This window comes from Hippocampus bargibanti, linkage group LG05 (genome assembly GCF_051943395.1).
Source record: "Hippocampus bargibanti isolate YZ-2025 linkage group LG05, ASM5194339v1, whole genome shotgun sequence".
Taxonomy (NCBI): Eukaryota; Metazoa; Chordata; class Actinopteri; order Syngnathiformes; family Syngnathidae; genus Hippocampus; species Hippocampus bargibanti.
In genome coordinates this window covers 15,498,174-15,512,940 of record NC_142738.1, presented here as the reverse complement: position 1 = coordinate 15,512,940, position 14,767 = coordinate 15,498,174, and the positions used below count along the sequence as shown (strand labels likewise).

The window sequence follows — 14,767 nt, the reverse complement described above, 5'->3', positions numbered from 1 at the left end:
GACTATGAGAGGAGGTGGAAGGAGGCGAGTGGTGAGGGTGGGGGGTTGCTGAGAGAACAGATAAGAGTGAAGAAAGGTGGCGAGTACAAAGGGAGAGGATGGCAAAAGAAGGTGAGAAAGGTGGTGGCGTGAAATCGAGGAATGCTTAATGGACAGGTGGACGGACGGATGAAGGAGGCGATAAACAGACTGATGCAGAGAGGTAGTGAAGGCAGGAGAGCAATCTTGTGAAGTCTGAGTGGGATGTGCTGTTTTTGAGAGAACACTTTCTGGGTGCGAAAGATGAGGAGCAGTAAAAGGGAGTCTGAGAGAGATGTAGAGGGATGGAGGGATGAAGAAGAGAGAGACAGAAATGGAGGAGGAGGAGATGAGGAAGCTTATTCTTGAGCATCCAAAACTAAGCTCTCTGCTGCTCAATATGGCCCTGGAGGCACACCGCCTCTGCCAATACAGAACCTTCACACAAACGCATGTGCACATTTTTTTATCACTCATATCTTATATCTCAACTTGGAACCATAGAGAAAGGACAATTTGAACGCAGTTCCTCAGATGTGTGAGCCAGATGTGTGAATCACGGACACGCCGACTGTACACAAGGATGACAAGTATGACCAAAATGCACTGGAGTATATGAGACCACGAATATGCCATGCAAATCAATTGAGCTTCAGCGTCTTTCAGTACAGCTCCTCCTCAAAGCTCCTCTCACATCTGCAATTACTATGTTTAAATCAGTCAACCCTATAAAATAAACATACACAATTGCTTCGGGTGAATAAAAACTTGGACATAATTTGAGAGCCATTATGTATATCACATTTTAAGGTCTCGGCATGCTGCTCGCCCTTGAAACAGTGACTACGTTTAGGTTCAATAACCGCATCACTTGATACAAAATGCAAACTGTGACATGTTGTAAAGTATCTTATTTCGTATTTTGGTTACATTCGCATAGTTACATTGGTTTACAAATGATATATATCGAAAATGTTTATTTAGACAAGGAACACCTGCTTCGGTTATTGTTTCGTGTCCGACCGATTTAGATCGTTGGACAGGAAGTTGTTGTACGTTTACGTCTGCATTACATCTGGGCATTCGAAGTAAACCACTGTTGAGTCAAGACGTATTGCACTGCTTGTCTTGTGTTTTTTTTTCTGGATCCCACAACACCGTATCTCCCTTACCATAGTGGAGAGCGCAACACAAACCAGCTAAACCATAGAATAAATATTTGAACTGATACTCATCTTGGTCCTCATTAATGCATGATAATGGGCTAGACTTGACCATATTTTGTTAACTTGGTACTGACAAGGATACAAGGACAAGTTTGTCGATAAAACCCATGGGCTGATTTTGGCACCAGGCCTGTGCATATTAAAGATGGGCGCACATGATTTTTTTTAGCTGGAGCTGTTGCTCGGCCAAGGTAAAAAACAGATTTTGCTCTGCATTAAAATCGGCGCATGGGGCAGGTCTGGTTTAACATATTTGTGATTTTAACAGACTATGCTCCGCTTTGGTTGCCGTTTTGGCGAACTGCATTGCACGCCCACATCACAGCTAGAAAAGTCAGTCAAAATCTAAACAGAAAATTAGCCTGACTGAATTAATACTCAGCCTGGGACCAATAAATATGATGAAAACAAAGACTAAAACACATCTCGTTATGTTTGTCCTGATGATGAGAGGAAAACAATTATAGCTTAAGTATGTGTTCTTAGCTCTATCCCCATAAACGCTGGAATACTCCTCAAGATTCGTCTCACTAGCGCAATGCATAATCGTTGAAGTGCAACAACCACATCATGTAATACGTCTGTGTAAGCTCTCAGTCGTACAGGAGTGGTCCATCGACGAGAAGGTTTCTTCAGCCGTCATCTGTACAAAAGTGAAGGTTTCGGACGTTTCGCCTCCAAAACGTCCGAAACCTTCACTTTTGTACAGATGACGGCTGAAGAAACCGTCTCATCACATCATGTAATGCAAAACCCAAATGAGCTAATATCAAAAATACGATTTTAGAGATTTACAACCGAGCCTGGTAGTAAACACATAAATACATTAGCATAACTAAACAACACACGCTTTCAAAACTCAGGCCTAACAATCATGTGTAAATCACACAGCTCCTAAACTTTGTCCCCATAAAGCAAAAATGACAAGCAAGGCTAAACACATGCATATTCTTTACCTAAATAAAAATCGATATGATCGCGATGACTTGCATATGTTCTCCTCGGTTTGCTCAAAACCAAGATAGGAATTATTTGTGCTTGTGAGCTTGTGTGTGCGGTGTTGGTGTGTTTGTGTTTGCTGTACATCAGAGGAGACGAGTGGGTGGTTGATAGCTGATAGAGGTGTGTGTTTCTGTGTGGGTTGCATGTCTGCAATTTCATGCGAGTTCAAAAAAGAAAAGCTGCCTTTGTCAAAAGCAAACAAACAAAAACAGCTTTTGTCAATACACGTGTCTCTCCACATATATTCAAAATGTGTTTGTGTGTGTGGCCAGCAAGAAGGCCCATTACATGATGCACCGGATGACTTGAAACAATTGGCAACACCGTCTGCTTGATACCATAGCAACCATTGAGATAAACAGAATGTTAACACACACGGCAAGTAGCAGCAGCAGTGTGCCAAAAAGCAACACGTACTTTTGGACTGTTTTCAAATGGCGGCCTGGGAATCTTGCCCTCATCTCAACACTTTTAAAACTTCTCCTGACTTCTCTTGGTGAACAGTAATGAAAAAGTAGCAACAATTATACACTGCGTCACACAAGTCCATCCATTCATTTCCAAACAAAGCTTGGGTTTAGCTGCAACCTGTGTTGGGTGACTTGTTGTCGGGTGCTAAATGTTAAGTGTGCTGTTGATTATTTGCCCTCTGTGTATTTTCATGTTACAGTCATGTTGCCATTCATGAATTTACTCGGGAATTGAAATAATGCTGTGGAACGCCATTCCCGAGTTTATTCGGGTTTAATTTTTTTGTTGCGGGAGAGTTAAGGATCAAGTCCCGGCCCGATCTCGTGTGTGAATTTTAGAACTGCGGGTAATGTATTTCCCTCCCACGAGGGGGAAACAAACTTATCAGTTTATCTTGTTCATCAAGACCTATGGTACCCCGTTTTTACATTAACAAAAAGTGCTGTTTTAGTTACAGCAAATGTCATCCAACATTACATTTGTCAGCAATATAAGTATCCTAAGGTGATTATTTGGCCTTTGACATTTTAAGGGTTTTCTGAAATTTAGCCCTTCAGCCATCCATTTTTTGATGTGTTTATCCTCCAAGGTGCTGGCGCCGATCGCAGCTGTCTTTCGGGAGTCGGAGGGGACCACCCCAACCAGTGGCCAGCCAATCGCTGTGCCCCTTTATTCAGGAAAAATTTAAATATTTTCCATTACAGGTGCCACAAAGTATGTGGCCACTGAGGTGTTTCCTGGTGGTCAAATTTGAAATGTATTTAATAAAATGGATAGAACCAAAGAAAAGTGTTGTTAATGGTGGAAATCACTAAGCAGCACATGCCCAAAACATCTTTGGCAGTTCTTCCTCTGTTAGCACAATGAACATATTTCCCTCCAATTTATCATATAACCAAAGTAGAAAACAAGAAATTAAATGAAATAAATGCAAGTCATTTTTACAATGTTAACAGTTTGGAATAGGTTGAAAACCAATAGCTTTGAAACTTTGAATAGGTTCCCACAGAAACGTGGTCCTGTTGTGGGGGTATCTCAAAACAGTATGCAGGATAAGCATGTAATTTTTAAAGCATATATTTGAAGAGTTGGAGGGAGAAGAGGTTGTTGGCAATACACGTATTTAGGTTGGACCATACATGTATGCAGTGACGTGCGGTGAGGTTCATGGCTGGTGAGGCACTGACATCGTCACAGTCAGATTTACAAACATATGAAGTCCACACAGTAGCTTATTCACCATTTGATTGGCAACAGTTAACGTGTTTTGTTTAAAATGTCATGTCAGCATTCTTTATATACTGTATACAAACTGTATTATAGAAAAAAATAATTAAAAAAAACGTTATTATCGTGTTACCTTTACTTATAAATGAAGTCCAAGACTCTCTGTCTCAATGGAGATCACTGCCAGTGAAGAAAGTCGTCCTTGATCAGTCGTGTTCCGACTGTATGTTTTCAGTCTTTTGTGCTGAGAATGACCGCTCCACTGATGCTGTAGTAGCTGGAACAGTGAGCACGAGCTGGAGCAACTTTGTCGCTTCAGGAATAGTTTCAATGAGATCATTCTTGGCCAAAAAGCTGAGAAGCTGTCCATGAGATTTACATTCATCCCCCACCGTTTGTGAGCAATACAGTCTGGTGTTGGTCTTCCTTTAATTATTATCTCCTGCTTCGATTGAAAGTCCAGTTTAGAAAATTCTTTCAATTTAGATATATAGTCCTCCAATCTGAAAATAAGGCCAAGCAACACGAAAACATGACTGGATGGTTGCACTTTACTTGCTAACTGTTTCACTAATTCTATTATTCTTCACCCGAGGAGTCGCAAGAAGAATCTGTACTCACAGCGCCCCCTGTCATGAAACAGGAGACCTGTGTGCCTCACCTATGCACACAGTTTTGATAAAAATAAAATAAAATAAACACTGTAGTACAGTGTTTATAATGTACAGTGACTGTACATTATATACACCAGCTAAACTGTAGAAATTTCGTTCATATACTAAAAGCTTTTGAACACTTTAATAGCGATATGCAGAGGGACAGCAATGCGGTCTCACTGCAGAGCAAGCAGCACAGTTAGCATAGTGATTGCACAATCCATGGTGAGGCTCAGCCGGCTAGTGCCTCACCGCTCGTCTCTACTTTACGATTTTGACAAACACATTTTCACAGACAAATTCAAAAATGGTGAAGTTAAATGGAAGATAATGTTAAAGTACAAATCACTAAATAAATATAACCGTTTAATGTATTTTGTCATTTGATATTTCCATGATGACAGCCTCACCTGCCTCCCCTGACTGCCCGTCACTGCATGTATGAGACACAACCCATTGCGATTGGGAGAAAGATATGCTATATCATCTGCAAACTCAGAGGGGATCAGAGGGGATCAAGCTATTTCTTTTGCTGGTCCCTCTCTCTGGAATGACCTGCCACTGAACATTTGGCAAGCACCTCAGCTGTTCATCTTTAAAACCCGCCTCAAAACTCACTTCTACTCTTAGGCGTTTGGCTGAGCATGAATCAGAATTGGTCTTAACTTTACTCCCTGGTAATTTCTACTGTCTTTGTGACTGATTTATTGCTTGATATGATATATATGAGATATATAGCTTGATATGATGTATATGATAGTTGGTATATGTACAGCACTTTGTATGCAGCATTGTCTGCTTTAGAAATACGGTTGCATTGAGTTGAGAGACTGCTGCTATTAGTCAAGCGTAATTGTTTGCAATTCGTTACGAATTGTTGTCCTACATTGTCATTCCTCCGGCACCTGTAATTCTGTTGCCGTGTTGACCTACCACTAGCTTTTCGCAGCATTGTTGGTTGCATTCCATTATAGAGGATTCTATCCATGCACTGATACTTTGAATGTTTTCCTTCAGGAGTCCATCCATGTACATGAATAATATTATGAAACAGCTGAGAAGATCATCGGTGTCTCTCCCCCCCCCCTTCAGGACATCTACAACACCCGCCTCACCCGCAGAGCCATCAGGATCGCTGGCGATCCCACACACCCCTCCCACAGCCTCTTCAGCCTGCTGCCATCGGGTAGGAGACTGCAGAGTCCCCGAGCCAAGACCAGCAGGCTCAAGGACAGTTTCTGCCACCAGGCAGTCCGGAGACTCAACTCCCTCCCAGCCCTGCCCAGCCTGCCCCTTCCCACTGCCACACTCGCCGAACTCTGAGTACACGCTACATGCTGTACGATCATCCTGAACTCTATTTTTTTGTTCTTTCTCATTTTTTTTCTGCAAGACCTCACTTCAACCCTTTCTTGTTGTTTGTTTTTGCAATTACGACATTATGTCACTTTATGTACGTCACTTCCTCACTTTACATATGTCACTACCTCACTTTACATACGTCACTGCCTCACTTTCCAGACGACACTACCTCACTTTACATACAGAAATTACAAGTATTGTCTGTTGTCAATTGTATGTCTTTTAGCCACGTTATAAGTGCCTTGCATGTCTTGCACGCTGGGTCCGAGAGGACATTAATTTAATTTGTGCTGTATGTCATGCATATTAGCACAATAAAGCTGACTTTGACTTTGACCTTGAATTGAATGTTTCCGTAATCAATAGCCAGTTTTTGATTGACTGGATGAGCAATGCAATTTTTAAATACAATACATAATAATAATATCACCTAGATTTTATTTTTGCCTTTGTTTTTGAAAGGTCAATTCAGGAATAATTTTTTAACATGCCAAAGTAAATATTTTTATATGTTACAAAGAATTAAACAAAATACATTAAATAAAGCATTTCACAAATTTGACAAAGTAATCATTTTCTTAAAGCGTGACCTTAAAGCGAGAAGATTGATAGTGAGCCGGGAATGCTGTTCTCTCTCCATCTGCGAGAGGCCTCCGCAGGTGGTGATGGGCGTATGTTTACTGTTTGACTCAGATACAGGGACATATACAGTATGTGAGGAATGGCAATGAGTCACGGAGAGTTTTGTTACAGACCAGAGAACTGCAGACTGAAAAGCAAACTCCCATCAGAAGAATTACAAGGTCGCTTCCATACTGAAGAGGATGTGGGACGTTTGCTTTGGAGGGTATTTCTGTTTGGAATACCAAACATAAATGTGAGGAAGTGCTGCCCCCATGAGTGAAAATACAGCTTCAATCACGCCTCCCATTTTACAGTAAGTGAGGGTCTTTACAGGGCATTTGGGTACGGTAATAATTCGCTACACAAATTGGCAGGTGTAAATGGTTCACTTGGTGATGAAGTGCTGCATCCACCAATGAAAATTCAATCGTAATTGCTTATTTCCCCTGCACAGGACGGTGTGACAGAGGGCTTGCGAGTGAGAAGAGCTCAATTGTGTTCCTGTTAGTGCAATTTTGATGTCTGGGAGCGGAAAATAAGCACCTCTACACTTGTATCAGTCCCTGAGACGCTTGAGTTTATTCATACCGCTGCTTCTGTCGCACTGTCAATCAACACAATCCCTACTTTACTTCCTCTCTCCCCAGCAGCTCCATCGAGAGCTGCAGAAGCGGCAGCATGCATGCAGCCTGTTATAGGAGCTATTATAACGCACAACCAATCTCATTAGTGTAAGGAGGGAACAATACAGCACCGTGGATTAGCCACCGCTCCTATTGCTCAAAGCAACTTAGTCGTGGTGTGTCGCCAGTAATAGTTGTCAATAGGCAGCTGCTACTTGACAATACATGGAAATTAAACCGATTGGTCTCAGGACTTGGATACTGATGCTGGAAAGGATAACAACTCGAACACACTATACAAACTTACCTTACACTGTCCTAACTGTAAACAAAAGATACTACTCGGGCTCTATACTTAAGCAGAACAGACCAAAAATAGAAAAAAACGTTTTTAGATAATGACAGGTAAAACGTGATGTACTGATTCAATCTTGTTAAAGTAGGCCGAAAGTACACATTCTGACCTATGTAATATACTTAAGTATAGAAGTAGAAAATGCCCCACTCTTATTTTGGTAATGAAAGCTTTACATCATCCGTCCTTGCATCCATCCATCCATCCATCCATCCATCCATCCATCCATCCATGTCTCTGTTTTCCTGCCTTTTAAGTCCCAAAAATTCATTTTGGAAGAGCGCTTTTCCTCAACTCGGACACAGGTGAACTGCGGCCTCTCACAGCTGACTTTGGGCAAGATGTGGAAAACACCCTGGATTGGTCAACAGTCAGCTGCTGAGCACAAATAAAGACAGACAACCATTCACTCTCACATTTTGGGTGAAAGTCAGAAAAACGCACCACTACACGACACCAGTAATGTTCTCATGCAACTAATAATACATTTTCTGTTGTGCTTGTCTTGTGTCAGTAAGCTGCAGCCCATCTGACATGACCTGGATGAAAGGGAAAGTACACCCTAGAATGGTTGCCATATGGAAAAACAAGCCTAAACAGGCACACAAGTGGTGCACAGGTGAAAAATGAGCACTGGAAATTGTATATTCATGAGTCGTAATGCTTTTATTTCCAAGTTGACTCTCACTGTGCATTCCATCGTTGATATGAGCAACCATTGCGGGAGGTAGGCTTGAATGGACTGACTGGCTGCTAACGGCTACATTTGCCATTAGGCAGTGGCCAAATGTGTCGCAGGAGGGTTCCCAAGGGGACACCAAACAGCGTCCGTCGATAACTGTGTAAGTAAGATAGCTGATCATAGCGCAAGTCAAAGATGAGCAATTCATTTTTGGAATAGGTCATGCAACTTCATTAATTTGAATATGAATTTAATGACAATGAAGAAAGCAGGAAAGTTTATTGTTTTGCCATTTGCTGCCATTGCTTCACATCTGGATTAATTGTTATTTTCAAATTAGGAACTACAAATTGAAAACTGGACAAGTTAGATTGCAAAGTTTGATTAAGTTCTAGTAAAAGTGCACAGACACATAACCATGATAAAACTTCACAGTGCAGAGGTCGCCGGTTCGCGTCTCGCTCCAGCCTCCCTGTGTGGAGTTTGCATGCTCTCCCCGGGTCTGCATGGGTTTTCTCAGGGTCCTCCGGTTTCCTCCCACATTCAAAACACACGCATGGCAGATGGATTGAACACTCCAAAATGTCCCTAGGTGGGAGTGTGAGAGTGTGTGCCCAGGGTGTTCCCCGCCTAGTGCCCCAAAACGACTGGTATAGGCTGCAGCACCCCTGCGACCCTAATGAGGAATAAGCGGTACAGGAAATGGATGGATGAAAGTCATCATTAAGTCAAGATCTCTGAAATGTTTCTGTTTGACCAGCTAAAACAGATTTGTGATACGTGCCCACAGGAGTTGTTAGATATTGCCCTTGCAGTCTTTGTAGTCCCCATGCCATCTTACCTGTAAAGCTGACGTTCAATATGAAGTCCCGGTAGAGTCTTCGCCCATCCAAGGCCTTCATGCTATCGCACAATGTGCTGGTGTTGAAGCAGAGGCTGCGCTGCATATTGTGCAGGGCATAAGCCATGGCAAACACCGCGTTGACCACAAACATGATCTTGGACTCAGGTTCAAAGTTGCTCTTGTCCATGGATAGGTTCTTGTCGCAAAGCGGGAGAGGTGTTCCCCCCCCACCGCTGCCCAGTGAGCACTGGAAGCGCTGCTCCCAGAATTCCCTGAACCACGGGTTGCGAAGGTTTTTTTGGGGGTTCAGACTGAGGAAGTAGCTGTTGAACTCTGGCACGTGGTTGGCGGCCAGTTCGAGCGTGATGGCTCCTTCGGCAGTCACCTCGTTGCCCTTAACAATGCTCTCCTGCGCCCCCCAGCCATCGCTGGCCACCCAGATGAAGGAGCCGTTAAGCCTGGTGGCGGCGGCCAGAAGCTCTCGGGCATCGTCGCTGCGCAAAAAAAGGACGGCCACACGGGCGTTGGGCTTCTGGAGGAGTTGGCGAATTACGGCTTCGTATGACTTTTTGGCATTGGAACGTCCCACCTGTATTGATCCAAGGTTTTGAAACAAATGTATCACATTTATCAAAGTCCACTTCTCGACATGCCAAGTAACTTTTTTTCTTTCTTGTCGGACATTGAAACCCTGATCCTTCCACTTTGTTATGGATATCAGGGTGGAAAAATAAAATCGGACTAAATTTATATTGTTTAAGCATCCATAATATTTTATGAGGTATTGTATCAGTAAAGGCCCATCATTAGCTTCTTTTTCATTGCACAGCTGTACAATCACATGGATATGAACCAGATAGTACAATTATTACGTAAAATATTTGATTGATTCTCATGTTATAAAGATTGATCCATGATGTAATAGATCGGAGCCTCATAATCCGACTTTCAGCGACATCAATAAAAAGCATGTGTTTTTCTTTATTCTATTGTTCTTGTCTGTGAATATTTATCAGCATTGTTGGAAATAATTGTTCAATTGATGAAAAGGTTTCTTCAGCCGTCATCTGTACTGTACTTCTTTGAAGGTGTTGCTGACAAAGCTCTTCGGATTAGGAGCGAAACGTCCGACACCTTCAAAGAAGTAGAGATGACGGCTGAAGTAAACTTTTCATCGATGGACCACTCCTGTACGGCTGAGAGCCTACAAAGACGTATCGGTTGAATTGTGACTATTGTTGCCCAACTTATTTCATTGGGCATCCATTCGACAAAAATGTCTGCTCTGCTTTTCATTGGTGCAGTTTCACACTCTGCATCGATGCAAATTAAAAACTTGCTCTCCAGTTAATCATACCATAGCTTACTTTTTCTGATGTGGCAATGCAGATGTTCCTCATGCGGGCCTCCTGCTCAAAGGCCTCAATGCCCGTTTCTCCGTAATCTCCCTCCGACGCCACAGTGGAGACGTAGGTCCAATTGAAAAAGCGCAGGATCTCAGCCATGGCTTTGGCCTGATAGAAGTCAGGCGGCACGGTGCGGGCAAAGTAGTCGTAGCGGGTCTTGTCGCTGAGTTTGGCGCTTGTGGACGCATAGCTTATTTGAGGGATCTGGAAGAGCCTGAGAAGGTTGGCAACCTGAATGAATAACAGATGACAGCGACCACTACTGGATCATTGGCAATATCTTGAAGATTTTATGTCACAACTTGTTATGCTGAACTGCTGATAAACATGTCTAGAGTCTCATACATCCATATTTAACATTGAAAACCCCTAGCGAAGGTTGATTGAAAAACATACTGACACTATTTCTTTGAAAAAGAGAGTCAATAACCCCAGCTGGTTGACAAGGTTGATTTCACTTTGTAAATGTGCAAACAGTGGCCCCTGTCAATTCCGCACAATAAGGAAGTCGAGCTAAATAAAACTAGTTTACCTTTCACTTCCCTCACAGCTCTTTAATACGTCCCGGTGGGAACTGAAACAAAACAAAAGAAACCCCGCATAACATGGAAAACAAACCCTTTGCAGCACAAAAGTCACCAGAAAAATCACCCATTGCATCTTTGTAAGGAATCTTCCTTGTTTGACATCAAGTAAGGACGTGCATTCAGAGGAGCTATTGATGTGTTTGGTTTATGTCAAAATGCATCACGTATGGAATTATTCAGCAACCCTTATAAGAAGACGCTCTGCATGTCTTCCTCCTCTCCCTCCTTTGTATTGGACAGTGTGTGTGTGTGTGTGTGTGTGTATGCGCGTGTGTGTGCGTGTGTGTGTGTGCGTGTGTGTGTGTGTGTGTGTGTGTGTGTGCGTGTGTGTGTGTGTGTGTGTGTGTGTACATGTGTGTGTGCGCGCACACAAGCGTGTGGAGGTTTTTAATTAATCGTGTTAATAAAAGTTTGATCAAAAATGACTGCTGGTCTATCATCAAAAAAAAGCCTTGGAGAATAAACCCCATCCAGTAGAAATGATCCTCTAATTAATTCATTATCCCCCTTTTCAATGATAAAAATGTCAATATATTTGGAAGGTTGCTTGCTGCTGACAGCAATCATGCATAATGAGATTCTGTCAAGATACGAGCAAAGTGTGGAGTCACATATACATTCATATGCACGCACACATGCACATTTAAAGTATGTAAGAGTGATATGGAAATGACATTTTTTAGGATATTTTCAATAATACGTTGGCTAAAGACCAAAAAATTCTGCATAACAACAAATTATTTTTAGTCAAAGTCAACCTAGTGCATAGCATGTTTGCACCACGCATTTTGAATTTTTGAGATTCCTCCTGTGTATGGAATTTGCCCATTCTTCCATGATTCCATAGCATTTTTTTCTTTCTACTGGATAGTCCTGCTTTCTCACACAATGCTATTATTACTAGCGTTAATTCAAGACGAAATCCGCTATTTTCAGTTCAACATTCAGTTAAACATTCTATGCAGTTTCGATCGAAGCAAGACAAACACACAATCTCAGTGGTCAAATCTTACATCCCAATTCTTGTTACAAATGATGCTAGTTTGCCCATCTTTCCCTGTATATGCACTTTGTTTGTGTTAAGGTGCAGCATGACCATCGAATTTCTGAGGAAAATTGCATCAAGATCGGAACCCAGTTGTTTTAGAATACATTGCTGAGATAATTGAAATATATAGAGTGGCTAATTTGCATTGTTAATCATATCTCACACTAATAGTTCACACAGGACTGACTCATACATCCGAGGAGTGTTCTCAGACTGGAAGTATCCTAATCACACACACACACACACACACACACACACACACACACACACACACACACACACACACACACACACACATACGCACCCCCCACACACTCACACATTCACATACGCACACAGGCACAGATGGAGCAAAGGACATTTAAACAGCACAATCAAACATGCATACAGAAATGCAAATAAATACACGACCATTCTTTGATGGATTCTCCCATCTGCTGTGAGCCACCACAGAAAAAAACAAAAAACAACAGCAGACAAAGAGAAGAAAAATAACTATATGATGAAAGTATGAGGGCTAAATATGTAATTGCTCATCTTTTCCAACATGATTATTCGAAATGTTTAAATATAGTTCTTGAAAAAGAAAACATCATCTATATTGTCATCCGACTAATAATTTTATGAACATCTTTAAAAAAACAAGAACATGATTTGTCATGTATTTTGTATATGTATAAAGACAAAAATAGCAATACACTTTCTTCTCTATTTTATAAAAATGTATGGAAAAGAGCAAATTGAAAAAAAGAAAAAGACAAGTTCAGTCACGTATTTGCTTCAATTCAGTGGATGTTGTACAGCTGCTTCTGGTTTGATCGCACTGGTCACCAATATAGACTCATAAATTGAAAGTCATATAGTCAAACAAGTTACAATTACAGGAGTTGTACTTTGCAGATGGTAAAGAATAGCAGCAAGGTAATAGAGAAAAACAGAAATAAATTGCAAAAACAACTAAACAAAAAAAGAGAAACACTGGCAGAACCATGGGTTTTATGCATACTTCCTCAGGGATGCTTCTTCAAAGTATCCCTGTAAATCTATTCATATTTTTCGAAGCGTCATATATATATATAATCTCATTTTCTGTACCGCTTATTCCTTATTAGGGTCGCGGGGGTTGCTGGAGGTCAGCTGTCTTCGGGCACAAGGCGGGGGACACCCTGAATTGGCTGCCAGCCAATCGCAGGGCACACAAAGACATACAACAGTCACTCTCACACTCACACCTAGGGACAATTTGGAGTGGTCAATCTGCCTGCCATGCATGTTTTTGGAGTGTGGCAGGAAACCGGAGGACCCGGAGAAAACCCACACAGGTCCGGGGAGAACATGCAAACTCCACACAGGGAGGACCGGGACGCGAACCGGCGACCGCTGCACTGTGAAGCCGGTGTGCTAACCACTCGACTACCGGGCCGCCCAAATAGAGATACTTAAAGTACGATATTGAAGGAAATAATTGCATATTTTAACGAGAGTTTAAAAATGAATTGTATATTCTGAAAATGATCACTCTGTAACTGTAAAACTGTTATTCATGCTAAGTAATTATAGATGTGAAACTCAGTAACTAATGTAACTGAGTAACTGCACCTGGGTAAAGCTTAAAATAATTAAACAGCGGGTATTAACTGCAACTCAGCAACTTTCACCAAGTCACTGTAACTAAGAAGCCATACTTTGAAGTAACTATAAATAGCTGATTTGGCAGCTATTTATTTTAATAAGCATTTTTGTGGTCATGCTGCTACACCGTTGTATAAAACGTTTTGAAAAAAACTACTCTTGGTCTCATTCTATCTGGTATTTGAACAGGGGTGTGGAGAATTTTTATATGCATGGACAAAAGTTTGCTTGTCTTGTCTTTCAGTCATTCAGCAAAGCCTTATTGCTCAGATTCTGCCTATAGCGTCCCGCAGTCATTTCAGTTCGAGCAACAGAAAAGGTCAGTTTTGACTGACACGTGCTACCTGTATGGAAACGCTGCTGAAGGACCCGCCGATGACGCCAGCGATGGCGAGCGGGCTGTCATCCTGGAGGGCGTAAGAGCCGTCCGGACAGATGAACTCTGAGTCATCCACCTTGGTGAGCGACGCGCGCACAAACTCCAAAGCCTGTAAAAAGGCAAGCGCAGCTCATCAGAAGTGCCCCTGGGGGAGCCAGTCCATCGTGAGCATGATTAGTTTTGGAGGGCCAAAATAGTTCACACAAATTTTCTTTTGAATCTCACTTGCGAAAATGTCAACTTAGACTCACATATGTGGAAAAAAAGAGACTTGAAGATTTTATGTGATTTTGGTTGCCGTTTTACTTCTAATATTATTATTATTATTATTATTATTATTATTATTATTATATAATCTTATTACTCCTACATTGTTAATATGCACCCCCTACATCAGGGGTCGGGAACCTTTTTGACTAAGAGAGCCATACAAGTAAAAATTTTTGAAATATTTTTCAGTGAGAGCCACACACACACACACACACACACACACACACGCACACGCACACACACACACACACACACACACACACACACACACACACACACACACACACGCACACACGCAAAGACATGCACTCACACGCACACACACACACACACACACACACACACACACACACAC

The 14,767-nt window shown here is 41.8% G+C and overlaps 1 protein-coding gene across 1 annotated transcript in view; it reads right to left on the bottom strand.

The window, feature by feature from the left end:
• grm3 (glutamate receptor, metabotropic 3) overlaps positions 1 to 14,767 on the bottom strand; it is a 100,277-nt gene that overhangs the window by 22,150 nt on the left and 63,360 nt on the right. The window contains exons 5-7 of the mRNA XM_088996881.1: positions 14,108 to 14,251; positions 10,458 to 10,727; positions 9,088 to 9,679 (exon numbers count right to left, since the gene is read on the bottom strand). Coding sequence (XP_088853007.1) covers positions 9,088 to 9,679; positions 10,458 to 10,727; positions 14,108 to 14,251 — 1,006 coding nt within the window. The remainder of the gene's footprint in view (positions 1 to 9,087; positions 9,680 to 10,457; positions 10,728 to 14,107; positions 14,252 to 14,767) is intronic.